The sequence below is a fragment of the Excalfactoria chinensis genome, chromosome 13, assembly GCF_039878825.1.
Source record: "Excalfactoria chinensis isolate bCotChi1 chromosome 13, bCotChi1.hap2, whole genome shotgun sequence".
Taxonomy (NCBI): Eukaryota; Metazoa; Chordata; class Aves; order Galliformes; family Phasianidae; genus Excalfactoria; species Excalfactoria chinensis.
This window is the reverse complement of record NC_092837.1, coordinates 1,276,419-1,300,737: the sequence shown is the minus strand read 5'-3', so window position 1 is coordinate 1,300,737 and position 24,319 is coordinate 1,276,419. Positions and strand designations below refer to the sequence as shown.

At 46.0% G+C, this 24,319-nt stretch overlaps 2 protein-coding genes across 6 annotated transcripts in view; both read right to left on the bottom strand.

Moving 5' to 3' along the window:
- The window catches only part of AFF4 (ALF transcription elongation factor 4), a 49,292-nt gene extending 43,554 nt beyond the window's left edge, over positions 1 to 5,738 (bottom strand). For 3 of the 5 annotated variants that reach the window (XM_072348030.1, XM_072348026.1, XM_072348027.1), the window contains exon 1: positions 5,533 to 5,738. Coding sequence is in view for 2 of the 5 variants with exons in the window: in XM_072348026.1 (XP_072204127.1) it covers positions 5,533 to 5,576 (44 nt within the window). In the remaining 3 variants the exon portion in view is untranslated. Of the gene's footprint in view, positions 1 to 5,351 lie in introns of all 5 variants that reach the window. The other 2 variants (XM_072348028.1, XM_072348029.1) reach the window with 1 other exon arrangement.
- Positions 5,739 to 8,264: 2,526 nt separating this feature from the next.
- ZCCHC10 (zinc finger CCHC-type containing 10) lies at positions 8,265 to 18,322 on the bottom strand. The gene is made up of 4 exons (XM_072348196.1): positions 18,086 to 18,322; positions 15,493 to 15,654; positions 13,174 to 13,215; positions 8,265 to 9,955 (listed from the first exon to the last, which is right to left on the bottom strand). Exons 1-4 carry the CDS (start codon positions 18,160 to 18,162, stop codon positions 9,691 to 9,693), a joined length of 546 nt encoding a protein of 181 aa, XP_072204297.1. The 5' UTR covers positions 18,163 to 18,322; the 3' UTR covers positions 8,265 to 9,690.
- Between the last annotated feature and the right edge of the window lie 5,997 nt (positions 18,323 to 24,319).

Here is a 24,319-nt window from a genome sequence, read left to right as displayed (position 1 = left end):
GATTCCTATGTACTGTAGCACCACGGTGAGATGGCAGGAGAGAGTCGGTGTTCAGCAGCGTGAGAATTCAGTGTGTTGGAGAACCAAAGCTGTTAAGGCAAGAACCTTGAATGGAGCACATCCCATTTCACCCCGCTGAAATCTTACAGAGCTAAGGGCAAGCTCAAACAACTCTTTGTGTCTGAAGAGCACTCTGTAACTGGTCACTGGTTAGACACACTGCGTTCTCAGCATTTAGTTCTAATACACTTTCCATTTTTCTTAAAAAAGGTAAAGGTTCATTTAGAAAAGCTAACTCAGGCAGGAATCAGAAGAGCAGCACAGCGCTGCACTGCACACAGTCCCCATGCCAACAATCTCCTAAAGACCCAAAGAGGGGAAATACGGAGGCACAACCAGGTGGCCAAGGCAGGAGCTGCCATGGGGGGTTGCATGGGGAGGGCGATGGAAAAACACAGGCAGGTCAGGGTTGGAGGAAGAAGTGAGGTTTGGAGATGGAAGCCTATGACATCACTGTTGGCCAGGTCCTAATTGTGAGAGATATAAAACAGCACTGTTTGTATCGCTAATAGTTAAAAAATGCAGATACGGCATACTAAAAAGAAGCCACAGAACACCAAGGAACGCACACTCAGGTCTCTACTGTTGCCTTGTATCAACTTAGGAAAAGCCCAGCTCTGCCCCAACAATGACTGCCTGAAGAGGCCACTCTGGAAATGCAGCAGGTGGTGCTTTAATGAAGTTAAACACACCATCACCTGTAGGGAAGGCCAGCAGCGACCACCACCATCTGGCAAACAACATCAAGCAATGCACTATCCAATCCAATTACACCAAGCATCCACCTTTGTTTCTTGAAGACTACAAAGTTATGGGGTACCAGAACCTGGGTGCCTCCTCATTTTAGCACCACATGTAGAAAAAGCTTTGAAAGCACCGAGTCTGGAATTCCCTGTGGTTTAACACAGGTGCTCTGACATCTCCCAGCCACAAGGAATGTGCTCTGAAGAGGAACACACAATTCCCTTCTGCTCCTCCACTAAAGAGTCACCAAACGTAGCAGCTGAGGACAGTTTCAATTCCGGCCCAAAGGATACACATCTTAAAGCCACTTTCAGAAACTGCAGATAAGGAGGGAATCACTGGTCTTTTACATGAAAATAACCACAATACCAGCTTTAAGAGCTGCAGCATTATGCCAGCTGGCTGGCTGCTACACGTAGTCTTTATTCTGCCCTGTAATTGTAAGGAAATACAAAGCAAGAGGCTGCTCTGGGTTGCAGAGGAGCAGAATTATCAGCAGGAAGAGATCTGGAATAAGTCTGTACTGAAAAATATGATCATTACAGGATAGCAACATCAGTAAAAATACACTGTCAATTTGTTTAGTTTTAAAACTTGGGCAACTAAAATGTTTGAGTTAACAGTAATTGTTTAATATCAGTAATCATAAATAAAAAGGAAGATTGACTCGATGAAGAGAGATCAATAAATGGGGTTTGTGAGCTGTTCAGCGAGGCAGGGATGGGGCTGGTACCACACCTCAACAGAACCAAGTGCAGGCAAACGTTAGTAATGAGCTGTTAACAGAAGAAAATTAGTTCAAGACTTCAGGGCAAGAACTTCTCTTATTCTGTTTGTACAGCACAAGCACACGAGAGTTTCTTTCACCTGTTGGTACCTGGTGCTATTAATAAACTGGGTTTCACATTTGTCAGCAGGAAGAATTAACAAATCAAGTAAGAACAAGAGACAGGACAACTTGAAGCACTACAACCCTAATGCACTTGGGAAGCAAATGCAGTTCACCACATTAGGGAAAAAAGGAGGTCTGAAACAAAGTTGGAGAAAGAAACCTGGAAAGCAGTAAGGATTGCAGAGCCTGGGGAGATGGCAGGCAGCAAAGGAGACACGAGCACATGACGCAAACAGTTCTGCAGCTAAACGGGAAAATGGGATTCAGAACTGCACGTACAAAGCTGGCACCACACCAGGCGAGGAAGTGAGCCCTGCTCCCACAGCACTGCGCTGCACGGCACCTCCGTGGGGTCACAGCCACCACCCTCCCCTTCCCAGCACTGCGGAGGTGAGAAACCCCACAACAGGGCTAAGGACATCCAGCCATAGAGCGACCACAAGAGAAAATCCACCTGGATTTCCAGAGAAAAAAGAAAGAAAAAAAAAGAAGCGTAAGAACAGCACTGCTGTAAAAATACTGGCTGACTAAACTCAGGAGAAAAGTTTTATGACAGGAAGGAGCCGGAGCCTCTGCAGCTCTATTTCCTGAGCTGCGACAGAGCCCCTAACATTTCACAAGGTAAAAGTCATCTTTGTCAGTCCTGAGTAACTGCAGAAAAGGAACAACCCTGCAAGAGAAGAGTAATTGCTAGATTAAGTCATTTCATCTTCGCTGTTGCAGTTCCACCAATTCCATTTCTTATTTCCTTCTTTTAATACAGCCAGCAATATATTTTACATACATCTAACGCTGCTCTACCAGAGCACAAACTCTTAAAAGTTTCCTGACTTGTTTTCAGACTCTTCATGCTATGGCCCCTCCATCTCCTCACAACTTGGAGGCTTTCTGCTTTACAGACAACAGCACCAGCATCAGCTCTTCCATGACACAAACTCCAAGAGAGGCACTGAAAACAAATGACCTGTGAGGCAGCAGACTCGGGTTTCGTTACTTCTCAGGCCCGGTCTGAAGGTAACTGTGAGCTTACAGTAACAGCAGAGAGGTCTGCCACAGAACAAAGCGCACGCGTGTAACCATCTGAAATTACACGGCTGACAGCAATTACAGCAGCAGAGAATAAACCTCATGGTCACTAAAATCTCAAACCTATTCCGACACCCCCAGCCCCCCCACACGACGCTGTGTCACTAACTTCCCCCCAGCTCTGCAAGCGCATTGCTGACAATTAATGTGGCCTCCTGGAAGATCCTAGCACTCTTCCCCCACTTCCTAACAAGGACAAATCTGCCTGCAGGACAGACACCCATTTCACCTCCCAGCACTTAATGTTCAGCCTCAAACATGGGTATCACTTGCTGCTGTTTCTGCCCCCCAATACAGCCTTCTGGTGATCTAGAGCAAAGAAAAAGAATCGTAACAACTACAATGAACTCTCCAAACAAGAGAATGAACAGAAGGAAAAAGAAGAGCGGTACTGGAGCGGTGATGAGCAGTTATGGCCACTCTCACAAGCACAGACAGCACTGGGCTTCCCCATCCACCACCTGATCACTCCAACAGACACAGGGCGCTGTTCTCTCAGCAAGCAGCACACAAGCTGTGTGTCTTCGTTCACATCTGACATCCAGGAGTGACCACTGTGGAAAACAAAGTGCAGCAGAGCACCCTTGGCAGCAGCTGGGAGCTAGAAAAGGAAGGAGGAACTGAAGTGTGTTTGCCAGCTTATTATCTACCAACTGTGAGGTCGGGGCAGACTTCTGCTGAAAGTATTTATTTACAAAACCTGAACAATGCAAACTCTATGGTGTTTGCAGATAAAAAAAGAAGAAAAAAAATGTGGCAAGCGTTCATTACATAGCTGGGTTATAGCCAGGGAAGAACACATTCCACATCACTAAAAAGACAACCAAGAAATATTTGACTGAAGTTTTATCAGGTTCGCATCATGATAACTGGGAAGAATGTGTAACACACAAATATAAGTATTTTCCTTTTTGGTTGCTGTGTGGCTTCCTGGACAAAACTGATGAAGAAAACCAAAGGCAGGTGCGCCCATTCCCTCTCACAACGTTTGGGAAAAGCAGTAACTGAGAACTGGGAAGAAGCTTACAGAGAATAGCAGGGACTTTAACCCGTTTTTGAAGCTAGAGCTGAACTTTACTGTGTTCTTTCACAACTCAGAACAGTGTTCAGCACAGAACTGGCTCTTATACAGTGCTATGAAACATATACAGCGCCATTGGGAAATCATAGAAGATAATATTGATACATTAAGAAAGCCAAAATATTCACAATGCCCAATGGGAAAGTTTCCCTTCCTGCTACTGACAGCAAGAACTCCACAACGACCATCACGAGCTGTTGTATAACCCACGTACCATACCCACACAGTCCCGATGTGACTAAGGCCGTACATCGCACACCTGCTGTGGCACAAGACACAACAGCAGCGCTGTGATTTTAATGGTGGTTCCCTCATTAGAGGAGATACTGAATGCCACTCCTTCCATCACTTGACTGGGCCCTATTTCACAATAACGCCTCAGGCCGCACAGCACTCCCTCTCACAGAAGCATTCAGAAGTTCTAAAGAAAGGCAAGGAGCTGGAGAAGCACTTCTGAGAAGTTCAGTAACGAGGAGAGTCGGCAGCGTGGTGAAAATAAAGGCAGACACTCGAGGAGAACAAGTTAATTTCCAAGAGTGTCAGTGCTGAGTAAGTGCCTGCTCTGCTCTCGGGAGGCAAGTGGGAGGGCTGACTGACATCAGTGGGAGCACAGCTCCGTCAGCGCCTTCGTAAGGAAATGATCCCTCTAGAGCGCACTGGAGATGGGCTGTGAGAGGGGCCCACGGGAGGCACTGCTCTCATTGGGGTATCAGCATTCCACATCAAGCTCGAGGCATGGCTGTAAGCACTCAGGTGAGAGGAAGTTATGAAGTTTACCACTTTTCCGTTGAAAGATGCAAACCGAACAGTCAGCAGCTGCAAGCACTGAGCTCCGCAGTAAGCACCCAACAGCGCTGACAGAAAAAAAACCACCTTGTCAACCCGGGTTCAGGAATGTTAGGTGACAGCTCTCCTGATTACAGAGCATAATGCGATCCTCATCGCGGGCGATGCTTTACATAACAGCTATACCAGGAGGATGTGCCGGCACAACAACGACCCGCAGCCCCTTCTGACCTACGTTAGTCCCTACACCAAGCGATCTGCCACCACCGCAGCAGCACACCGAGCCCCCCGGCCTGCCCCTTCCCCAGAGCCGCTGGGTGCCGAAAACAGAGAGCGAAGGGGAACGAACAAAGCCCTGACGTCGAATTAGAGAAAGGATTAAAGCCCGGGGCCCGTTGAGGAGGCCGTGCGGCCCCATTCGCACCAGGAGCGCCCAGCAGCACTCAGAGCAGACATTTTAGCGGCGGCCCGCGGGGCTTCGCTCCCGGAGGGGCCGGGGATCGCCCGCTCGCCCCGTGCCGGCGGGGCCGGGGCTGCCCGAGGCGGGCACAAATGGGGGCGGCGGGGCCGGGAGGAGGGCAGCGCCGGGCAGGGGCCGCCCGGGGCGTCGGGCCGCCGACGGGATCCCGGCCCGCCCCGCCGGGGCTCCGATCCCTGCGGGAGGCGCTGCCCGGCCCGTCCCCACCCCCGGCCGCGTCTCACCTCCGTTCGCCGCTCCGCTAGGCCCGGACCATTTCCTGGCTGCCGCCACCGGCCCGCCGGGCGGAGAGGAGGAGGAGGAGGAGGAAGAGGAGGGGTGCGAGGAGCCCCGAGGGAGCAGAGGGTGAGGGGCAGGCCCGGCCGCCGGCGCAGGACGAGGCCCGGGGCGGGAGGAACGGCTCACAGGCGGGAGGCGACGGCGGCTCCCCAGGGCTCCCGCCGCTCCATCGCGGGGTCCGGGGCCGGGCTGGCGGCGAGACGAGGTCGGGGTGGGCTGAGCGAACGTCGGCCTGGGCGGCCCTGGGCCCGGCTCCGGCTGCCGCCCGCCCTGCGCCCGTCCTGCCGGGCCGCGGCTCCTCCCGCAGCCGGGCACTCGCGCTTCCCGGCAGCCCCCGCGCCGCCGCAGCCCCGCGCCGCTCACGTGACCCACCGACGGTTGGGGGGGGAGGGGGGGGGAACTTCGAGGGCACGTGACCACGCCGGGCGGCGTTACGTCACATCGCGTCACGTGACGTCACGCGCCGGGCCGCGCCGCACCCGTTGAGCGGGGCTGAAGCGCGCGGCCGGTTTGCTCCACGTCACTGCGACCGCCCCGCGCGACGTGCCGGGAGCCGCGCAACTTCACGTCACGTGCACGTCACCGCTCGGGAGCGCGCGTCCATTGCGGCCCGAGCGCGGATTCTCGTAAGGCGGAACGCAGTTCTTCTCTCGGCACATCGCCACGCGCGGGCACGGACGGCTCTCGGGTCGGGCTCTCGGCCCCCGCAGCACGGCGGGGTACCAGCGTTTAAACAGCCATAGATCGTTCAGGTTGGGAAAGACCTTCAAGATCATCACGTCCAACCACAACCTACCCACAGCATCCTGACCCCAACAACAACCTGCTCAATCACGGCCCTGGGCATCACATCCGAGTGGCTGCTCTGACACCCCGACTGCAGGGAACCTTCCTGCAGCGCCCAATGGGGTTCAAGCCTGGCGCCATCTGAAATACATCGGCAGTTGTTACTAGCAGTTAAATGTGAGCTCAGGTACAAACCACGAGGTTACCAACGTTACTATGAAATATGAGGTGAACTCTGCCCCGTGTCAACGTTAAGTGCAAACAGCTTCCCTGCTCGATGGGGGCGGGGAGGGCACAGGCAGGAAAGTAACACTGCGCTGTGAACAGAGGAGCAGAAACTGATCAAACAGCTTCATCCCTGTTACATCTCAATCACGTTTTTGAAGCAATATTCTGACAGTGGCATTTTTAGTGTTTTCACTCCTCGGAAGCCAGGCCAATGTCTGCGTTGTTTTGCATTATTCCTCACACCTCTGCCCCCACATCTTGGATCAGTGTGACCTCATAAAACAGATGACATCCACGGGGCTCTGCTGGAATGATTTCTGTATAAAGCAAACTCCATAACTTTACACTAGAACATCAGGCTGTCCCCCCCCCCTTCTTTTGCTCTCCTATCACTCAGCAGTGTTTTTCCTGGGGCTGTTTTTCTACCAGACTGCATCAATTACTTCAGTTAGCGATGGCAGCTTTGCTTGAAATAGGAAGGATTAAACTGAACCTGTTCCAAGATACACAACCCTCATATAAAAATGTATGTGCTCAGTAAATAATTTCAAAGGGGGGGGGGGGAGGGTTGCTTTGTTTGCTTTTAATTAATGCCTTTTTGTACTTAACCTAGAGTTCTGAAAGACGGTAATTAAAGAAATACCTGTGGAAAAGAACTGGAATGGAGGCATCTTATGACAAGGTATCAGGATGCAGTGTGCTGAAAGGTGAACTGGTAAGGAAGGCTCTTCGTACATTGGTGGGTTTTAATCTGTAAAACAAGATACGAAAGCATTAATTCACAAAAATAAAACACTGTACTTCAAAGGAAGTATCCAACATGAGGGCAGGTAGCTTTATGGCTGGTCTGGGACTCTATCAGCTCAAGGCAGTATTTGATATGCAGTTAAAGCAGTAAGACATCTCAGTGTCCCCACTCATCACCCAACAGTGGACTAGAAATTAAATTAAGGTTTCCTTAATATTATCTGTAATTACATTACCTTTCCATACCTCCTGCTAACAGAACCTAACACACACAAGGATTTCCTTTTGCCTTTATGAATAGACCCAATTTAGCTGGCTACTGACAATGTAAATAGAAGTAGGAAGAGACCAATCCCCTGAACTCAGCGACTTGTTTTAGCGCTTAGCAAGCTGTTTGACAATCATCAACTTTCCTTTCTTGGCAGAAGTGAGTTAATGAGGAGTATCAATACACTTCTGATGAACCACCTACACAAATACTAGCAGCACTACAGATTACAGAAACAAACAAACATACAACACGGTCTTAATAGGGTGGCAAAGATAATTCAGACTTGATCCCTTGTCCCCTCCCTCCTAATTAACTGCTGTTCCTCATCACAGTCCCCCTTCACATCCAAACTGCTGCTACTGTTGCTCAGCTCCTCAGCGCCACCCAAAATGAAAAGCCTTCATTCCCTGCACATCATCTCCGTGAAAATGGGCATCACATCCCTCTTCCAGCGGTCCCCCATTCCTGCTGTGCCCTTACAGTGGAAGTCAGGGCTGCAAGCGTCCTAACAACCTGCTTCAGTCATCACAGTTTGCCAAAGCTGTCACAGGGCTGGATTAGGGTCATCTCTAAGAATACAACTCTCCAAATGCCTTCCCCCTACCACCACCACCACCACCTCTTCCACACTTTCCTACTGCATCACATTCTGACTGCCATTAAGCATGAGCTTAGAAAACACTGTTTAATAATTTATTAACTTTTTCTCATTAAATAGTACATTCACTAAGGAAGACTTCAAACAATTTTCTGGTCATTTTATTTACAGGTCTGCGGCGTTCTGTAAAACACAGTAATGATTACAGACTAAAACACACAACATACATATTTTCAACCATTTAAATAGAAGCACAGTTTATTCAAAAGTAATACTACACACTACATTTTCCATAAAAATATAAAAAATAGTTTAGTTACTATATTTTACCTAAACCAAGATATTTAAGAATTCTTCCACGTGTGATGTCCCCTCCCCCAAAAAAAGGGAACTCCAACAATAAGAAACGCAGGAGACAACATCACAAATCAGAACGTGAACGCCAGCTGCTCAAGCCCACCAGAACACCAAAGTTTCACTCTGTAACTGGCAGTAACTGTTCTGCAGTAAACCTGGGATCTTTGCATCGGCTCACATCCCCCATTGCAGATTTTCACAGACAGGTACGCACTCATACAGACGATGGACACAGACTGATCATACTGCAGACCATAATGCCAGTCACCACGTGCCAACAACACAGATTGGTAGTCTTGCATTACACAACTTTTGGGTTTTTTTTTGCAAAAATATCAAAAAGGAAACTCCCTCCTTTGGGAATTCCATTTAAAGACGACTCTTCTCCTCACTGATCGGTCAGTGAAAATAGCCTTCCTCTCTCCGAAAAAATAGTGCCATTTTTGTTTGCTACTACCATTTTTACTGACTATTCTATATTGAAAGCTGTGTGTTCTGAAACACACCTATTCAAGCCCTTCTTTCAATAGGATACATGTGTTTTACAAAAAAAGGCACAAAGATGAAACTCCTAAAGCAGCGCCAGTCAATCCTTCCATCGTGCACTGCTACTCTTTCTTACACAGCCATTGCTGCAAGAGACACTGTCTCAGGAAAGTACTACAAATACATGAACTGTGGAAGCAGGCAAAGCCTCTGTACAGTACAAGTAGTATATTCATCATTAACAAATGAATGCTGTTGAAAGTTTTGTGTTGCAATTAAGACTCAACCTGGAAGCATCAGGAAAAACCACCAGAAAAAAAGCTCAGCAGCACATATAGGTTAGCAGTGAGATGGAAGGTCCTCTGTGTGCAACACCACGAGTTCCAGTTCAACAGTGACAGTGCACTACAGGCAGCAGTGCTGCAGTTGCTTCTAATAGTTCAGAGAATTTTCTAAATGTAAGTGAAGTTGCCATAAACAGACTAGTAGTATACGACACATGGCATGATCTGCAATAAAAAGATTTTGCTTTCCAGCATGTAAACATCCAGGTTACTGGGCCTTAGCTCATATAAACAAATCTGATGATAGACTTCTAAACTAAAAAAGTAAGATTTCCCATAAAACAATAAACCTCAAAAATACTCTTTCAGTAACTTTCATGTGCCATTTACTATCTTTCATGTCCTATGAACTACACAGAACATTTAGAAAGTTTTAGCAGTAGAAATGTTGACCAGTTAAACTGTTTGGCAACCACGTGCTCAAAACCTCTATAATTCACTCAGGAACAGTTCTTCCCTGTAACACATTATTTCTTCTTCTTTTTCTTTGGTGGCTCATCATCAGAACTACTGTCTGTGCTGCTACTGCTACTGCTGGACGAACTGGAATCAGATTCAAACTCCGAAGATGAGGAAGTACTACTCGAGGATGGAGAAGATGAGGATGTAGAGGAGCTCTCATCACTGTCACTATCAGAAGAAGAGGAGGTAGAAGAGTCATCACTGTCAGATGAGGAATCACTAGCCGAACTGTCACTGCTGCTGCTGCTGGAACTTGTTACACTTTTAGATCTGAAAGAAAACAAATACACAGATGAGAACAGTCTTCTACAGACAGAGCGCTCTTTATACTCTGATGTAATGCAAAAATCAGTTAATTGGTCTGAACATTTCTGGGCTTGACAACTTAGGAATCTTCCCTCCTTCCTTATTCTCCTCCCAGCTCTCAGTTCCCCCTCCTCATTCTGAAAGAACAAATTTTGGCTATTCGAGCAACAGCAGAATGACACCGTGCATGTGAAGTAAGCTGTCCCGTACAACATCAAAATGAATGCAGACCTACAGGGGAAAAAGGTAAGTGTGAAAGTTGGCAAAGCTCATAGGAACAACTAGCAACTTCATTGGCCTACCTCAACAGAAGAATAAAGTCACAGAAAAAGCATGAATGTGCTCTACTGCTAAAGCTTCAGGCAGAAATTAACAAAGCCTGGATGCCTAGAGCTGTAACAAGTGAAATTTGGGCAGTGTAAGTGTTGGTGGAAATGTCATCAATGATTTAACAAACGTTAGAATTGTGCTCAATGGAAACCGTTCTTAGATTACTCCTGACAAAAGGAGCCAAACTTTCTGCAATTACACGGTGCTTATGTTTTCAGGGTAGGAGAGAAAGTGTGGAAACAGTCCAGGATAAAGACATTAAGAACACTGGAAAGTGGATTTGTGCATGCTCTGCAACTTCATTTAGTTCTCCACTTCTAGCCCTTATAGTGAGACAGCTGTTTTCAAGGTCAAGGTCTTTAGCATAATACAAATGAACCACTGAAGTTTTTGTAATACATCTGCCATCAGTTCTCTCCCTCCCTCTGTGTAGATATAGTGACTGGTTAAATACAGACTTTTTGATGACGTAAAACTAGTCACAAAATGAGAGAAAAAGGGACAATTTTAAACTGGCACTTGGCATTTTCCGGGCAAACTGTTTCTATCTAAACAGCTTCACTGCATTTCAGACCCATTTATATGGACAAGAATCTGACAAAGGATACCCCAAATGGAGACTTTAATCTTCGTCCTGTCCCAGTCATCCTGCACACCAAAGAATCCATAGAAGCAGTTCTTGGACCTTCAACATTTACACCACACCCTGAAACCTACTCATACAAAGATCAGCTATAACACTTCGTACTTCCACCTAGAGGAAAGCAATAGCTACATCTATGAGAAAAGCAGCAAGCAGATACTTGTTGGCAGATGATGCAATGTGTGGTCTGCTGTCAGTTACAGAAGCAAGACAGTCACAGGATCAAGTAAAATTCACCTATTTTATCTTGTTCTAATTAGGCAATGTGACATCCTAGATGCTAACAGTTGGTAGATTCCAGATTAGCAGGAACACCACTGGAAAAGCACATTTCTCCAGCAGATAAGCATTTATTTGCCTCACAACAAGCTCACAAGTATTAATAAACTCATGAGTTTCCATGCACAAATCATGGAACAACTGCTGCATTTTGTAATGCGTGCTATTTTTCTTCTCAGATTTTATCCTTTCTAACTCAATTTAAATCATCTAAAAACCTCCACTGATTTTAACACACTATTTAAATCAGATCTACAGCGTTGGATACAATTACCTGGATGTTTATGTGCTGTGTGGTCTGAAGGAACAAGTGAATTAGGACACAATTTTACCCTTTAGAGAGGTAAAGTTGTACGTGATTCATAAAAGAAAAGGGGGGCTTTCAATCAGCAAATGAAGGATGCACACAGGAATGATGAAGCCAACATACACACAAGAAGCCAGCTGTGCACCACCTAAGGTTACAGCATTGTACAACAGCAGTTTTGCCTGTTCCTGTTTTTCTGGTTAAGCCTGTATGTTACTGCTGATATCAAAACAAACACACACTATGTAAAAGGTTTGTGTTCTCCTCCAGAACCCAAAACTTTGGCTCTTGTTTTTTTAAACCTGGAACCTGCATATTGAACAGTAACGCTTTGCTCAATTTTCTGCATTTAATTTTTCCTGGATCACAATAAGGAGACATAAATCCCACATTATCTCAAAAGGAAGAATACCAATTTGGAGAGCATAGAAGTTTTAGGGGGGGAAAATATGGCTGAACAACTTCCTACCACAAATCCTTCTGCTCTTTTTCAAACCTGGCAGCAGTTCAGAGCTCAAATCCTCTGAAGTACAGAATGCCAAAGAGAAGACTGCAGCACACGAGAAAGCTGAGGAAGGAAAAAATCTGAACTCCGTGGTTTGGAAATCAGTTGGATTTCTGGCCTCACCACTTCCAGGTAATGCCAACAACAAATGGACACTGCTGATAAAGAGCCCTCCAGTAATCCTGATCAGCCTCTTAGTTCTGCTATCAAGCATTCCAATAAAGCCAAATGTAACAACAGCTTCATATAAATGCATGTTTTTAACAAACTGCTGTGGCTCACTGAATGACTGACACACAAAGCAGAAGCCTTTATCTTAAAAACCTCCTGGAATTATTTTTAGATCAGATTTAGAGACAGAGGACAGTCTACTAAATGCAAAGAGACAACGAGGTGATTAACGTACAGACATGCTTCATGTGTCAAAACTAATGCTCAGCAGGAGCACTACAGCCAGGGCTCCAGCTGCTCCTGAAAGGGTTCTGCTAATAGAGATCGAAGTGGATTCCCAAGCTAGCAGTACTACAGATTTAAAGGAGGAAGACTGTCCTAGTAATTTGAGCCATTATTTCTTTTCCAGGAGTGAAGAGGAATGGGAGGCGAGGTGGGAACAGAATATTTACCTCCCAGATTTTTTATTATTATTATTTTCAAGATAATTCCTTCATTCTATAAACAAAGCTTCAGAGAGACAGCTGTTAAGAAAAGGGGATGCAAGCAACAAAAAGAAAAGCAAGACAGATAGGTGGAACAAGTACATACTAGAAACAACATGCTATTCTCGCTCATTTAACTACTTGATGAACTTTGAGGCAGAAACAGGAAGATTACTACTAAGGCAACACCACAAAGAGAAGAATAAGAATGAAAAAAAGGAAACAAGAAACAACAGAGGACAAAGAATTTAAGAGTTTCTGGACATGGAAGAGCAGGAATTCTCCCAAATATCTGCTACACAAACGTCTGTAAGGAGGCTAAAAGCCGTAGCATCAAAGTCAGCATTCACAATTCATCCTTGCACTTTCTAAATACACCCCTTCCAAACTGCCTGCTGCAACATCCAAATACAAGATCACGCACTGAAATAGTTGCACATCTTGCCAACATTGCTCACATACCTTTTTTTCTTCGTCTTCCTTTCTGCAGTACTTTCTCCAGTGCTAATTAGAGGGAAAAAACAATGCCTTTGGTTAATGCATAGGAAAAGTAAATACGTAGCAGCACAGTGGAGCTGAGTTCAATGTCAATAAACTGGTATCCCACTGGCAGAGAGTTGTGCTGCCCAAAACTCATTCAATATGTATTTTCAGTCATTTTTCAAACTACAAGAATTATCTACAAATCCAGGAAAGAAAAAAATAGAAGAAAATAGCAATTCATCTCTAATTTTCCATGTTAAGTATGCTTTATTCTTTACTTTTACAGACAACATCTTGGGATAGGAAAAGCAGGGAGGATAAGGATACAGAGAAGTCTTGTGCACCCACATTTCACAATAACTTGATTGAGACAAATTAGAGCATGAACTTATTCTGTAGCTTTCCTCACATTTCTCACAGGCACAAAATGCACTGAACAATCTATTTATATTGACCCCACCAGCTATCTGTCTGTCATATTCCCATGTATTCATACACCCACAGAAGGTTTTAGTGGTAAATACCACAGAATGAAGTTTCTTCTCTCAAGGGATTTTTACCAGTCATCAATTTGGGATATCTTTTTCCCCCTCCCTGCCAAATATTTCAGTTAAGTTCAGCAGTTGCATCCTTTTCACAATTGCCTGTCAGAATACAGCACGTAACTGAGTGCGCAATGAACTTTTAATTAATTTATTTCACATATTTAATTAATGATTTTAATCAGTATTAAAGTCATTCTCATCGCATATTTACAAGGTACTAAATGCACCTCTGATTTGTGAGGAGGTTATGCAGGTTATGCAGGATACCTTTTTCTCAGCTGAAATTATTACCAAAAACCATCTGAAGCATACAGAACAGAAAGCACGTAAATTGGAAGAGCTGCTAATACTTTACATTTAGAAATCAGAAAGCAGTATGTGTTGAGAAAGACTCCAGAAAAAGGTAAGAGCATCAAAATGTTAAGCATAAGCTACACTATTTCAATAGAAGTATTCAGTAGCATTTGCATGCTGGCAAAATGAGATTTTGCACATTTGTATTTTCATACAACCATTATGAAAATATCACAGTTATTACATAGAGGAGTTTTCCACACCCTCACAAAATCCTGCAGGCAAGAGGACAATTCATTAAACTCCAAACTCTCAACCAAGTTTGAATATCTCCTGTATCTCTGCATGTTATTAACATTCCCACTGTTAAGGCTGTAGAACTCTACACAGGCAGCCAGGTACCAGAGCCAACGTGAGCACACAGTTACACTCTGCAGCACCTTTAGGAAGGCCTGTGACTGAGCCAGGCTGCTGTGGCACAGCTCTGTGCTTCCCTCCAGTGCTTTAATACCCGCATTAATCCAGGAGTGTGCTTCTCTATGAAACTACACAACCGAGAGGAGTTTATCCCCTGCAGATCAAACAAAGCTGCTCCACCACACTTGGCTGTTTTCCTGGAGGCACCACACCATGTTTGCAGAGCCATAAATAAAACTGCAGCAATTCTGGTTTCAGTTCAAAGTGGCAGCAGTCCTCCAAAACACCTCAAAAGGAAGTAAGTTTTCGATCCTAAGCTCTTAGGCTCTAGGAGTGCTGGTCTACACTGTTAGAGGATTAGAATTGTTTTGTGGTTACTCACTGGATCAGAATTTATGTCAAAAATCAAATGTTTTACAGTACTCTTAACACAAGACAACTCCCACTTCAGTCAGTGTTTCAGCACTCCAGTTTATGTTCCTGTTCCAGCTGAAACAGCCCATGGGGTCAAATCAAATCACTGTGACAGAGGTCAGCACCTATGTTCTTCACAAGATAACAGCGCTCTTCCATAACTCACATCCTGGTAGCACTGATGACTTATGGCCAAAACACTGAGCTACAAGAGGTGCACTTTCAGGTTCTCAGGGTCAATACCCAACTTAGTGGGAGGAACACAAAGCTGAGAACACCCAATAATCTAACGCTCTGTTTGAACCATTGTGTACTTAACAGTGGACCTTTAAAGAACTGCTTCTATTTAGCTCCATGCAAACCTAGTAATTGAGCTACTCAGGAATCAGCATTTCACTACAAAATGTCTCCAACTATTTTAACATCAGCTTAGCATGCTTCATTTTTTGCTTCAGATGCATCTGTGGAATCTGATGTACGTACCCCACCCAGCTCACACAATGGTTTTAAAAGTGAACAAGTATCACAGAGAAGAAACAACAAAAGAAAACAATCTAGGGCACCACCTTTCCCACTCTCACACCAAATTACCGCTTCATCAGTAAGCTGAACATTCTGCCAGTCTTACCTTTGTTGCAGCAGTAGTTGCTTCTCTTTTTCTTTGAGAATTTTTGCTAATTGAGCTGTCCTTGAAGGTCTGTGCAGGTATTTTCTCTTCCCTTTGCATTCATACGTCCAATGTCCAAACTCTAAACATTTCTGACATCTTACGTGCTGCTTGTTTGCCTCCCTATAAAAATGCAGAATTGCTTAAGTGACCGATCCCATGTCTGTCTGTTCTACCTATTGAAAGAATATGAATTTTCTTTAGCATACAGAGTCTTCACAATACACATCATTACGGTTAAAGCACACTGATGTCCACGAGTGCTTTAGCTTATAAAACTTGGATCAGAACAAGAACAGTAACATCAAACACACACAGAACTCTGGCAAACATGCTATTGCAGATACCGAGCTATTCTCACACCAACTATTTAGGGAAAAAGAACAATGCTTTTCCTCTGTTCCAGCTTAAGACTTCTGGACAAAGCAGCAGATGCTGAACTATGACCCTGGCTGTCAGTACAGTGATCAGCTGCACCCACATTTCTCACTGGTACACACTTCTGGAAGTCCAGCCTGCACTCTTCAGTTTCACACCCTTGTAATTACCACCCGACTGTCACACACTTCCAAACTCACTCAGAGCACCCAGGATGTGAGCAAGCAAAATGGAGCTGCTCCCAGCTGCAGCTTATCTGAATTGCCCTAAGATCTATTGAGCCTGGCAGCAGGTTTATTGTAACAATGACTGGATTCTTGTTCAATTTCTGCAGCATAAATCAACCAGAACTAACCAGAATAAAACATCAGAACTATAAGTGAGCATTTTACACTTGCATTTCAATCTATAGACGTAAATTTCATCACTTTTAGCAGAAAAATGAGAAAAACTTACGTATTCAAGACTTTAGCACTCGCTCCATGATTCTGAAGCTGTTTTATTTATTTATAAGAACAGCTGCTTCTGTATCTCCTCACAGATACACTCCTACTTTACAAGTAAGGAGGCTCACAGAGCACTCAAGTGACTCACTCAAGGCCATATCACAAATTACTTCTAGAGCCAGTGAACTTCATGAGAACTGCTGGAACTTCTGCCCTTGTATCATGTTTTCAACATGAAATTACTTGTTTTTTAAGGCCAGGACACCTAAAACAAGGTCTGCAGAATGGTCAGCTTTGTCCTGCCTGAGACTTCTGGCTCTGCCACCACAGTCACACATAAGCAGAACAAGGAATCACTCTCTGTTTCAACAAAGATGGTGTCACAAGCCAGCTCAGACCTGTCTTCATGGGAAGAGAAGTTCAAAGCAACAGTAACACATCTCCTTACTTCTAGGGCTTTAATAAGGCTCACATGACTAGGGCAGAGAATCCTATGCAAGCTAAAATAAGATCAAGCCCTAAAAGAAATGTAATTACCAGGAAACAGATCAAAAGAGCCCAGCAGCTACAGAGCTATAAATACCAGCTCAACACCAACGCATTTAATGTTAATGAAAAGCATGAGATTAGGGTAATCATTTAACACAGATCGACGACCACTGCCTAAAAGCAAGGACTGGCAGATATACAGATCAGAACAAACCTATCAAGCATATGAAGACTTCAGAAGTGTTAAAATCAAGGAATGATTTCTTACAACTTAAAAGAGCAGTATTGCACAATTGCTTTCAAATTTCCAGTTACTTTCCTGTGGAAAATAGGGAATAAGTTATGGTACACAATGACACAGGAATGGGAGCGCAGACTCTTATAAATGGACAACAATAGCAGAAAAAACTGTAAAAAAAAAAATTAAAAAAAATAATTTTAAAAAAGCAAATAAACTGTTCTAGGGAGAGGGCAGCAAACAAAAATCCCCACACAGCACACATAATGTGTGAGAGGAAGGCAGGCATTTACCTACTTTTCAACACTTTCAACCTACTTTACCTACTATCAACATATCAAAGTGTTGGGGTCTCATCAGTGCAGGCTTTGGCAACTAGACCCCTTCAGGTTTGAGAACTGCTTGAAAGCAGCACCCATTTACGAGTGCAGAACAGCCCCCCACCCCCCCGGCTGCAGACGTATCGCAGCACCCGTCCGAAGGCGATGATGCCAGCGGTGTGACAGCGAGCTGGAAGCGGTGCGGAGCTCGGTGAACACACGCGGCACAGCACCGGGAGCAGCGGCTCCTCCTCCCACAGCGCCCCGACAGCGGAGCGGCAAACAGGAAAGCAACGATGTCATTAATCCTGCCGACACCGTGATTCTCTCAAGATTCAACCAGAAATAGTTCTGCTGGACAGAACGAGCAAGTTTTTACCGAGAGCAGCGTGCGAGCTCATTTCTGCTCTCTCCGGTCCCCGCACAGCCCCGAGGGCCCGTAACACAACAGCTCCGAGCCGCAGCAGCTCCCCGCGCAGAACCCCGCGGCCTTCAGCCCGGGCCGCTCTCCTCACAGACCGCCGCCCCGCACGGCGGAGCTGCACCCGACAGGCGCGGACAACCGGGCCTCAGCCGCTCTCCTCCCGCTCGCTCGGCTCCCTCGGTCCAACCCTTCCCCCGCCCCGTCCCGCCCAGAGAAGCGCCCCCCGGCCCGGCTCGGCGCGGCCGCCCGCCGCACTCACGCCTGTCTCCGAGCGATGAGGCGGTGCATGGGAGTCGCCATCTTCGCGGCCGGGAAGTGAGGCGCGCCGCACTGCATGCCGGGCCGCCGCTTCCCGATGAGGGAGGAAGAGCGGCCGCCACGGAGAGGAAGAGTCCTCCCGCCAGCAGAGGGGGCGCCCTGCGGTAAGGAGGCGCTACGCGGCACGTCTCTCCTGCTCCGCCGTTGCCATGGCGGCCATGCGCGGGAGGCCGTTGGTGCCGTTGGAGGCGGCGGGTGCGGAGCTTCGCTTTAACTCGTTCAAGTGAATAAGCCAACGCAGCCAGCTGCTGCAGCTTCTCGTCAGCACGAAGGTACGTCGCGAGTTGTGAGGAGGGCAGAATGTCTCTTTGGTCATAGTGTGAACGCTACAAAGAAGTGCTGGAAAGGGCTGGATTTCAGAAAAGAAGAAGTGAACCGGTTGTCACTCCTCCAGTGTTGCAGACATCTACTGCCTTGTTAGTTTTAATGCTTCATTTGCCCCACACTATCAAAAAAGTGTAACTTCTCAGCACCTGAAAGGCTCGTTTCTGCTGCAGGTACATTGTGCGACCACAGCTCAGTAATCCATGAACCACCACCGGCTGTGCAGGCACTGAGTGTGGACCCAACGCGTTCTGTGCCAGATTGTGAGGAGACGCAGTTCAGATAGACGTAGGAACCCAAAGGCACATCCTTTCCTCCACGTCACTAAGCCCAAGACCAGAAGTCCCACAGCGATGCCAGCAGCTCCTCGTGTTTTCAGCCCTCCATCACCTCACAGGCTGTGGCACAGGAGAGGTCAAAGCACAGAGAGAGGAGAGCAGCAGCCTTCTGTCAGCACAGGCAGCTCTGCCTGCTGGCACGAGTACAGCAACCCTTACGCTGAGCATAGGGAAGCAGTGCGGCTTCATCTGTTTGCCTTATAAAAGCCATAGCTCTCTCATGGGATTGGTTTTAAAATATCTTAAGTCTCACTACAAAAGCCCTCAAGAAAATACACTTTTTAATGCTGGCTACATATTAGTCCTGCTGGCAGTACTTTCTATCCAGCTGTTCTCAGTATTACTCTGAAGTGCCCCGTCACAGGGGCAACTAGTGGGCAATAAGCAGATATTCCACTATACTTTTACGTTTATCTGAGTACATGAACTCTTATGGATTCTTAGTAGGCTAGTAGTGGCTAAAATGTTGGTATTATGTCTGGTACATTATAAATGTGGCAGAGTGTGGCAGAGTACTGGAACCTTCGTGTCTGGCATCTCACTTTCAATGGAGAAAGTCAGACAGAAGCATTTCCTATTTTAGGACCGATCTATTTTTAATAATCCATGCTTTATAATAAATTCCCGGTCGTTTTTTATTTCAGTATCACTTAAAATCTTGGAGTATATTACACACTGATAACGCTATCTGCTTTCTGCTTAACAACATGGGGTGCTCCTGGCACTGTGCTGTGGATCTTTCCTAAGTGTTGCTGCAGCAAAACTATACTTCCCTAAGTTTGCCAGCACAGCAAGGTTTCTGATGTCATATGCCAGAAGACTCAATGAACATACGGGCTTTTCCTTACACAGGAAACGTGGATTACTTTTACTTACTAAAGCAATCCACTAAAAATCCTTCTGCTGTAGGATCTTGGAAGAGTATTTGTGACTTTCAGAGCCTGAAATCTTGGAGCAATGCTTCAGGGTCATTCCTGTCACTCAGAGGGAACCCACCGCAGCACCCACTAACACACCCAGCTCCCTCCAGACCAAATGTGCAGAGTCATTGCATGGCACTCGGCTCCCTGGCAAGTGGGACGGTTCCCTGCTGCTCAATGAACTGACTGTGACCATAAATTCTGCTTTGCACGCTGGGTTGCTATTTAAAGTGTCAGTATCACTCATCAGGGAAATTACTTTCCAAAATGTGCCCCTCTGTACAGGAGAAAAAGCTGGGGATGGTGCTGAAGCTTCTGCGGCGCAGAAACTGAGCTGCCTTTTCATGGCATCAGAGATCACTCCTACCAAGCCTCCCATCAAGTTGGTTTTCATTGGGTCTGCTATTGTAAGGATACGTTGGAAGGAGTAATGCGCCCCAAAAATCTCTCATCTAAATGGAAGTCCTGCCACACTTCCCACTGAAAGAAAAATTCAAAATTGGCTTTCTTGTTACAAGGCTCTTAAATGAGCTTACTTTCTGATCTTAACTGTAGATTGGAACAGGAGGAAGTACTGGCTAGCTTCAGATAAAATACTTAAAGCAGAGAAAAACAGTATTCCCATTTAGAAAATCCTGTAACACGGTGGATATTGGGCACTTGCCATTTTCAAAACACTTTCTATGTTTTTAATGCTCCCAATCCATTCTGTGTGGGACTTGCGGCTCACCCCTTTCCCTGAGCCAGTGCAGTATTGCTGTGGGGCAGTTTTGTCCTCACAGCACCTCTGTAAGCATGAGCAGTGGGGCTGCTCCAGCCCATAGCATGGTGCCATATTTTTAGATCCTCAGCTCACATTTCAGTGAACATGAAGTATCTTTGTGTGTCAACAGACCCAAAATGTCTCCCAGTGGAGCGTGAAGCACGTCGACGTAGCAGGGACGTAATCTGGGCAGTTCGTGGAAGCTTACGTCATTAAATCTATCACTGGAATGTGTTTGATATACAGCAAATTCAGATGTTTTTTCTTTCCTGGGAACTCTGCCAACAAGCCATAGCATGCGAGGGAGCTAGAATGGCAAGAAGGGAAGGGCTGGTGCCTGAGTGAGACATGAATTAGGGAACTTTGAGTTCAGCTTGTTGAAGATCCTCATGGAGAAATAGGGGCTGAGCTGCTGCCCAGCCACTGTCCTTCATATGTCAATGGGGAGCACACGGGGCCAAGCCCCAGCTTTGTGGGCAGCCCAAGCACAGGAGCTATGGAAGAAGATAATTTCTGAGTTAAATTTGCTAGTGATCTGTTTGTCCATCTGCTACTGTCAGCTGTTCTTCAAATTAATAATTTTCCATCTCCAGTATATTGATGGGCAGTGACCGCATCGCCTCTTGTGTTCATTTTACAGCGCAAGGTCAGTCTCCATCTGTAATGCTGTAATGCAGGCTGCCCCGATGTACACATTTCTAGTGTTAAGAAATACATGCAAAGCTCTGACCTAGCCTTAATTATACAACTGTGATATCTGCATAGCAGGCAATATCTGGGAGCAAATAATTGCCTTGGGAAACACTTGTGTATTCTTTAGACTTATGCGGCGTTTGTTGCTATATTGCCCACCACTTTCCATTATTATTTGTGTCCATTTTTGGTCTTTTTTTCCTATTTGCTTCTGTTATGCTCCTTTGGGACATTTCCAGTTGATTGCTTGAGGTTTGGTGGGCGGTTACCTCGCTCTGATACACAACAGCTTAATTAGTAAGCATGTGAAATCTGATTATTCAGCTTGAAGGAAAACTGTGGAAATCCTTATAAGAGGGAAAGTTTTCTTTTCAACATCTATTTCACTGCAGATTCTTGAGAAAACTGCACTGGAGAAAATGGTCCCAGGGTAACTTTTCATAGGGTAGAGAGTTAGGATTTTCTGAGAACTGCATGACATGCAGTATGATTCATATTAGAGTTCATGGCAACACGATACTGCAGCTACCCTCCGTTCAGGAGATGGCAAAGCCCATTTGTATCTGGGTATCCCAGAATAGCACTATGAACCATACGTTAGATGACATGCAGTGGCTATTTACAGCAGACCAAAGAATAGCCTGTGACAGATACCAGCGAGAGCTTATTTTAAACCCATGTGCATTTTCCCGATTAGCTTTTGTTAATGAATTGCAAGATATGCCACTGTAAACAAAGTCTGAAAACACTGGATTTACACCCAGATGCTCAGTAGTGGCAGATCTGCAGTTTGTAAGCACTGCTGCGTAGCACAGAGATAACAGGAAAAAAGGAGGGTGTTTAATCTGCCAGGCAGGGCTTTATCTGTGAAGTTCCCAAGAGAAAGTCGATCACCTGGTTATGAAGCTGTCCTGTGTTTGCTGTTTTGTTAACATTATCTTCAAAAGTCTACAAATTTCTGAGACATTTTGTTCTTGGAATAACTGACATCTATTTTAGGAGAGTCAGACAGCGTCTTTAACAGCACTTTTTGGCTTATTCTCTTTTCAGCTCTCCTGAATTTAAGTCTTGCTTATTGTTCAAAAGTCAAGCACTGAACAACTGTAGGGAAAATCCGGTGAGGTGTTATCCTACCACTGCTGTGCCCTTCCATCTTGAAGCGTACTGCAGAACAGCCTTCATCAGGTAAGAAATAATAAAGCCTTGATAAAGAATACATTCTGCAAGAGTTCAGAGTAAGCTGTGTCTTTCAGCCATCACCAAACACTGCTTAATTCTTAGCAGTACTTATTATAGGCATTTTCACATTCTTTTAAATAGGAATCCGAGTTTTTTAAAAAGAAAAACATTGAGTAAATAAAGGAGAGTGGGGAGGGACACAGAATCTTTTCAGTTTGAGACCCCAACATACTGGCAGCTCAGATTTTGAACTGATACATGCGTTTCCCCCCCAGAACACCCTGTCTGGGGCTGTGGAGCTCCCTCCCCCCTTGCACTCCTCAGGCAGCTCTGCTGCTCCAGCTGCTCGCTGCTGGCGGTGTCCCGGGGCCAGCAGGCTCAGCTGCACGGAGGAGCGGCCCGAGTCGCTGAGCGCCTCGAGGCGTGCGTCCCTCAATGCCGACTGCCCGGTGACGCCAGTCCGTCATTGCCGCAGCCCCTGTGCTGGCAGCTTTGCTCGGTTTGAAAATGAAAGTAAAAAGAAAAAAAAAAAGAGGAAACGCAGTGATATTCTGGTTCTCGAGTACGTGTTGTGCAGTATTCTCCACACAGAACGGCAGGCTTGTTTTATTCATTGGCCCTTCCCCGTAAGCTCAAGGACGTCGGAGGTTAAAACTTCATTATTATTCTGTCATTAGCACCATGATGCAATTCCCAGCCCACGTGCAGCTGCCAAAGTGGTGTCACCGAGGTGCTGCAAGGAATTACAGGCACTCGGAGCTGTCTTTGGGGCAGGAGTCCTTCCTGGATGAAATATTGAGTTTCTCTACCATGTGTTTTCTGTATCATTAAAACAAAGAGCGGAGATGTAAATAAAAGATGGGGAATTTGGAAACATCCTGTTTTTGACACATTGCATTTCTGTATCTTAAGCACATTTTATCTCAGAATTTAATACATTCCCAAACATTAAGTTCCACAACATTCACGAAGCATCTGAATTGCATCAGGGTGAATCAGCCACTCTGTGCCGCTTTCTCCCTTGCCCTTTTCCCTCTCCATCACCTCTGCTGTTGTCCCATCTTGGTCCAACACAGCCTTCTTCCTCCATACAGTCTCACCGGGTGACACCACGTTACACAGCATCCTTGGCTTCTGTTTCTGAAGTGCGGAACACCATCCACCTTCCCCTGCTCCTCTCCGTAGTTCTGTTATACTGGACAGCCCTCGCTGCATCAGCACGGCCCTGCAGCGATGCCCAGCTGACAGCTCCCCCAGCACTGACGCTGCGGAACGTGCTGGAGCTCAGTGATTGCCCAGCCCTAAAGAGGATTTTTCTCTTGCATACTCACAAAGCATTCACTGGCCAAACACTGCCCTGGAAAACACCATGCAGATATCCAAGTCCATAACACAGCAACAGCAGCGTGAGCTCTGAAGATGGTTATCCTTACACTGAAGATGGTTATCCTTACATTGAAGATGGTTATCCTTACACTGAAGTTCTGTGTGTTAATTAGAGCTCTGCTGTTCTGTTATTCCCTCTGGATATCAAGCGATCACAACCCAGATTATATCTGCAGGATAGGCAGAAACAAACTGCATTGTAACCACGTTCTGCAATAGTGAAACTAGGGATCTCAGTTGATGCTGTGCCCAGCTGTGCTGACTGCAGACATCTGTTCTGTGTGGCAGTTCCCGCAGCAGGCAGTGCAGTGCCGTGCAGTGCCGTGCAGTGCCGTGCAGTGCCGTGCCGTGCAGTGCCGGTGGATGCTGCCGTGCCCACTCATGCTTTAGACGCAGTGTTTTCCTCAGCGCTCCTTTTGCTTTGTGTTGCAGAGGAGGCCTAGGAAAAAAGCAGCAAACAGCAGCCAACTGCTGCCACTGGTACCCTAAAACCCGGCGGATCCACGGAAGCGTCCCTACGCCATAGAGCTGCCTACAAACCACCGCTGACATTTTGGCACTGAGGCGGTGTA

Excerpts from the sequence above, each read along its gene's own strand:
- ZCCHC10 (XM_072348196.1), bottom strand. The coding sequence starts at position 18,162 with ATGCAGTGCGGCGCGCCTCACTTCCCGGCCGCGAAGATGGCGACTCCC. Across the intron at positions 13,216-15,492 it reads CAACTACTGCTGCAACAAAG|CACTGGAGAAAGTACTGCAG; the intron begins GTAAGACTGGCA and ends CCCTCTAATTAG. Across the intron at positions 9,956-13,173 it reads AGGAAGACGAAGAAAAAAAG|ATCTAAAAGTGTAACAAGTT; the intron begins GTATGTGAGCAA and ends GTTTTCTTTCAG.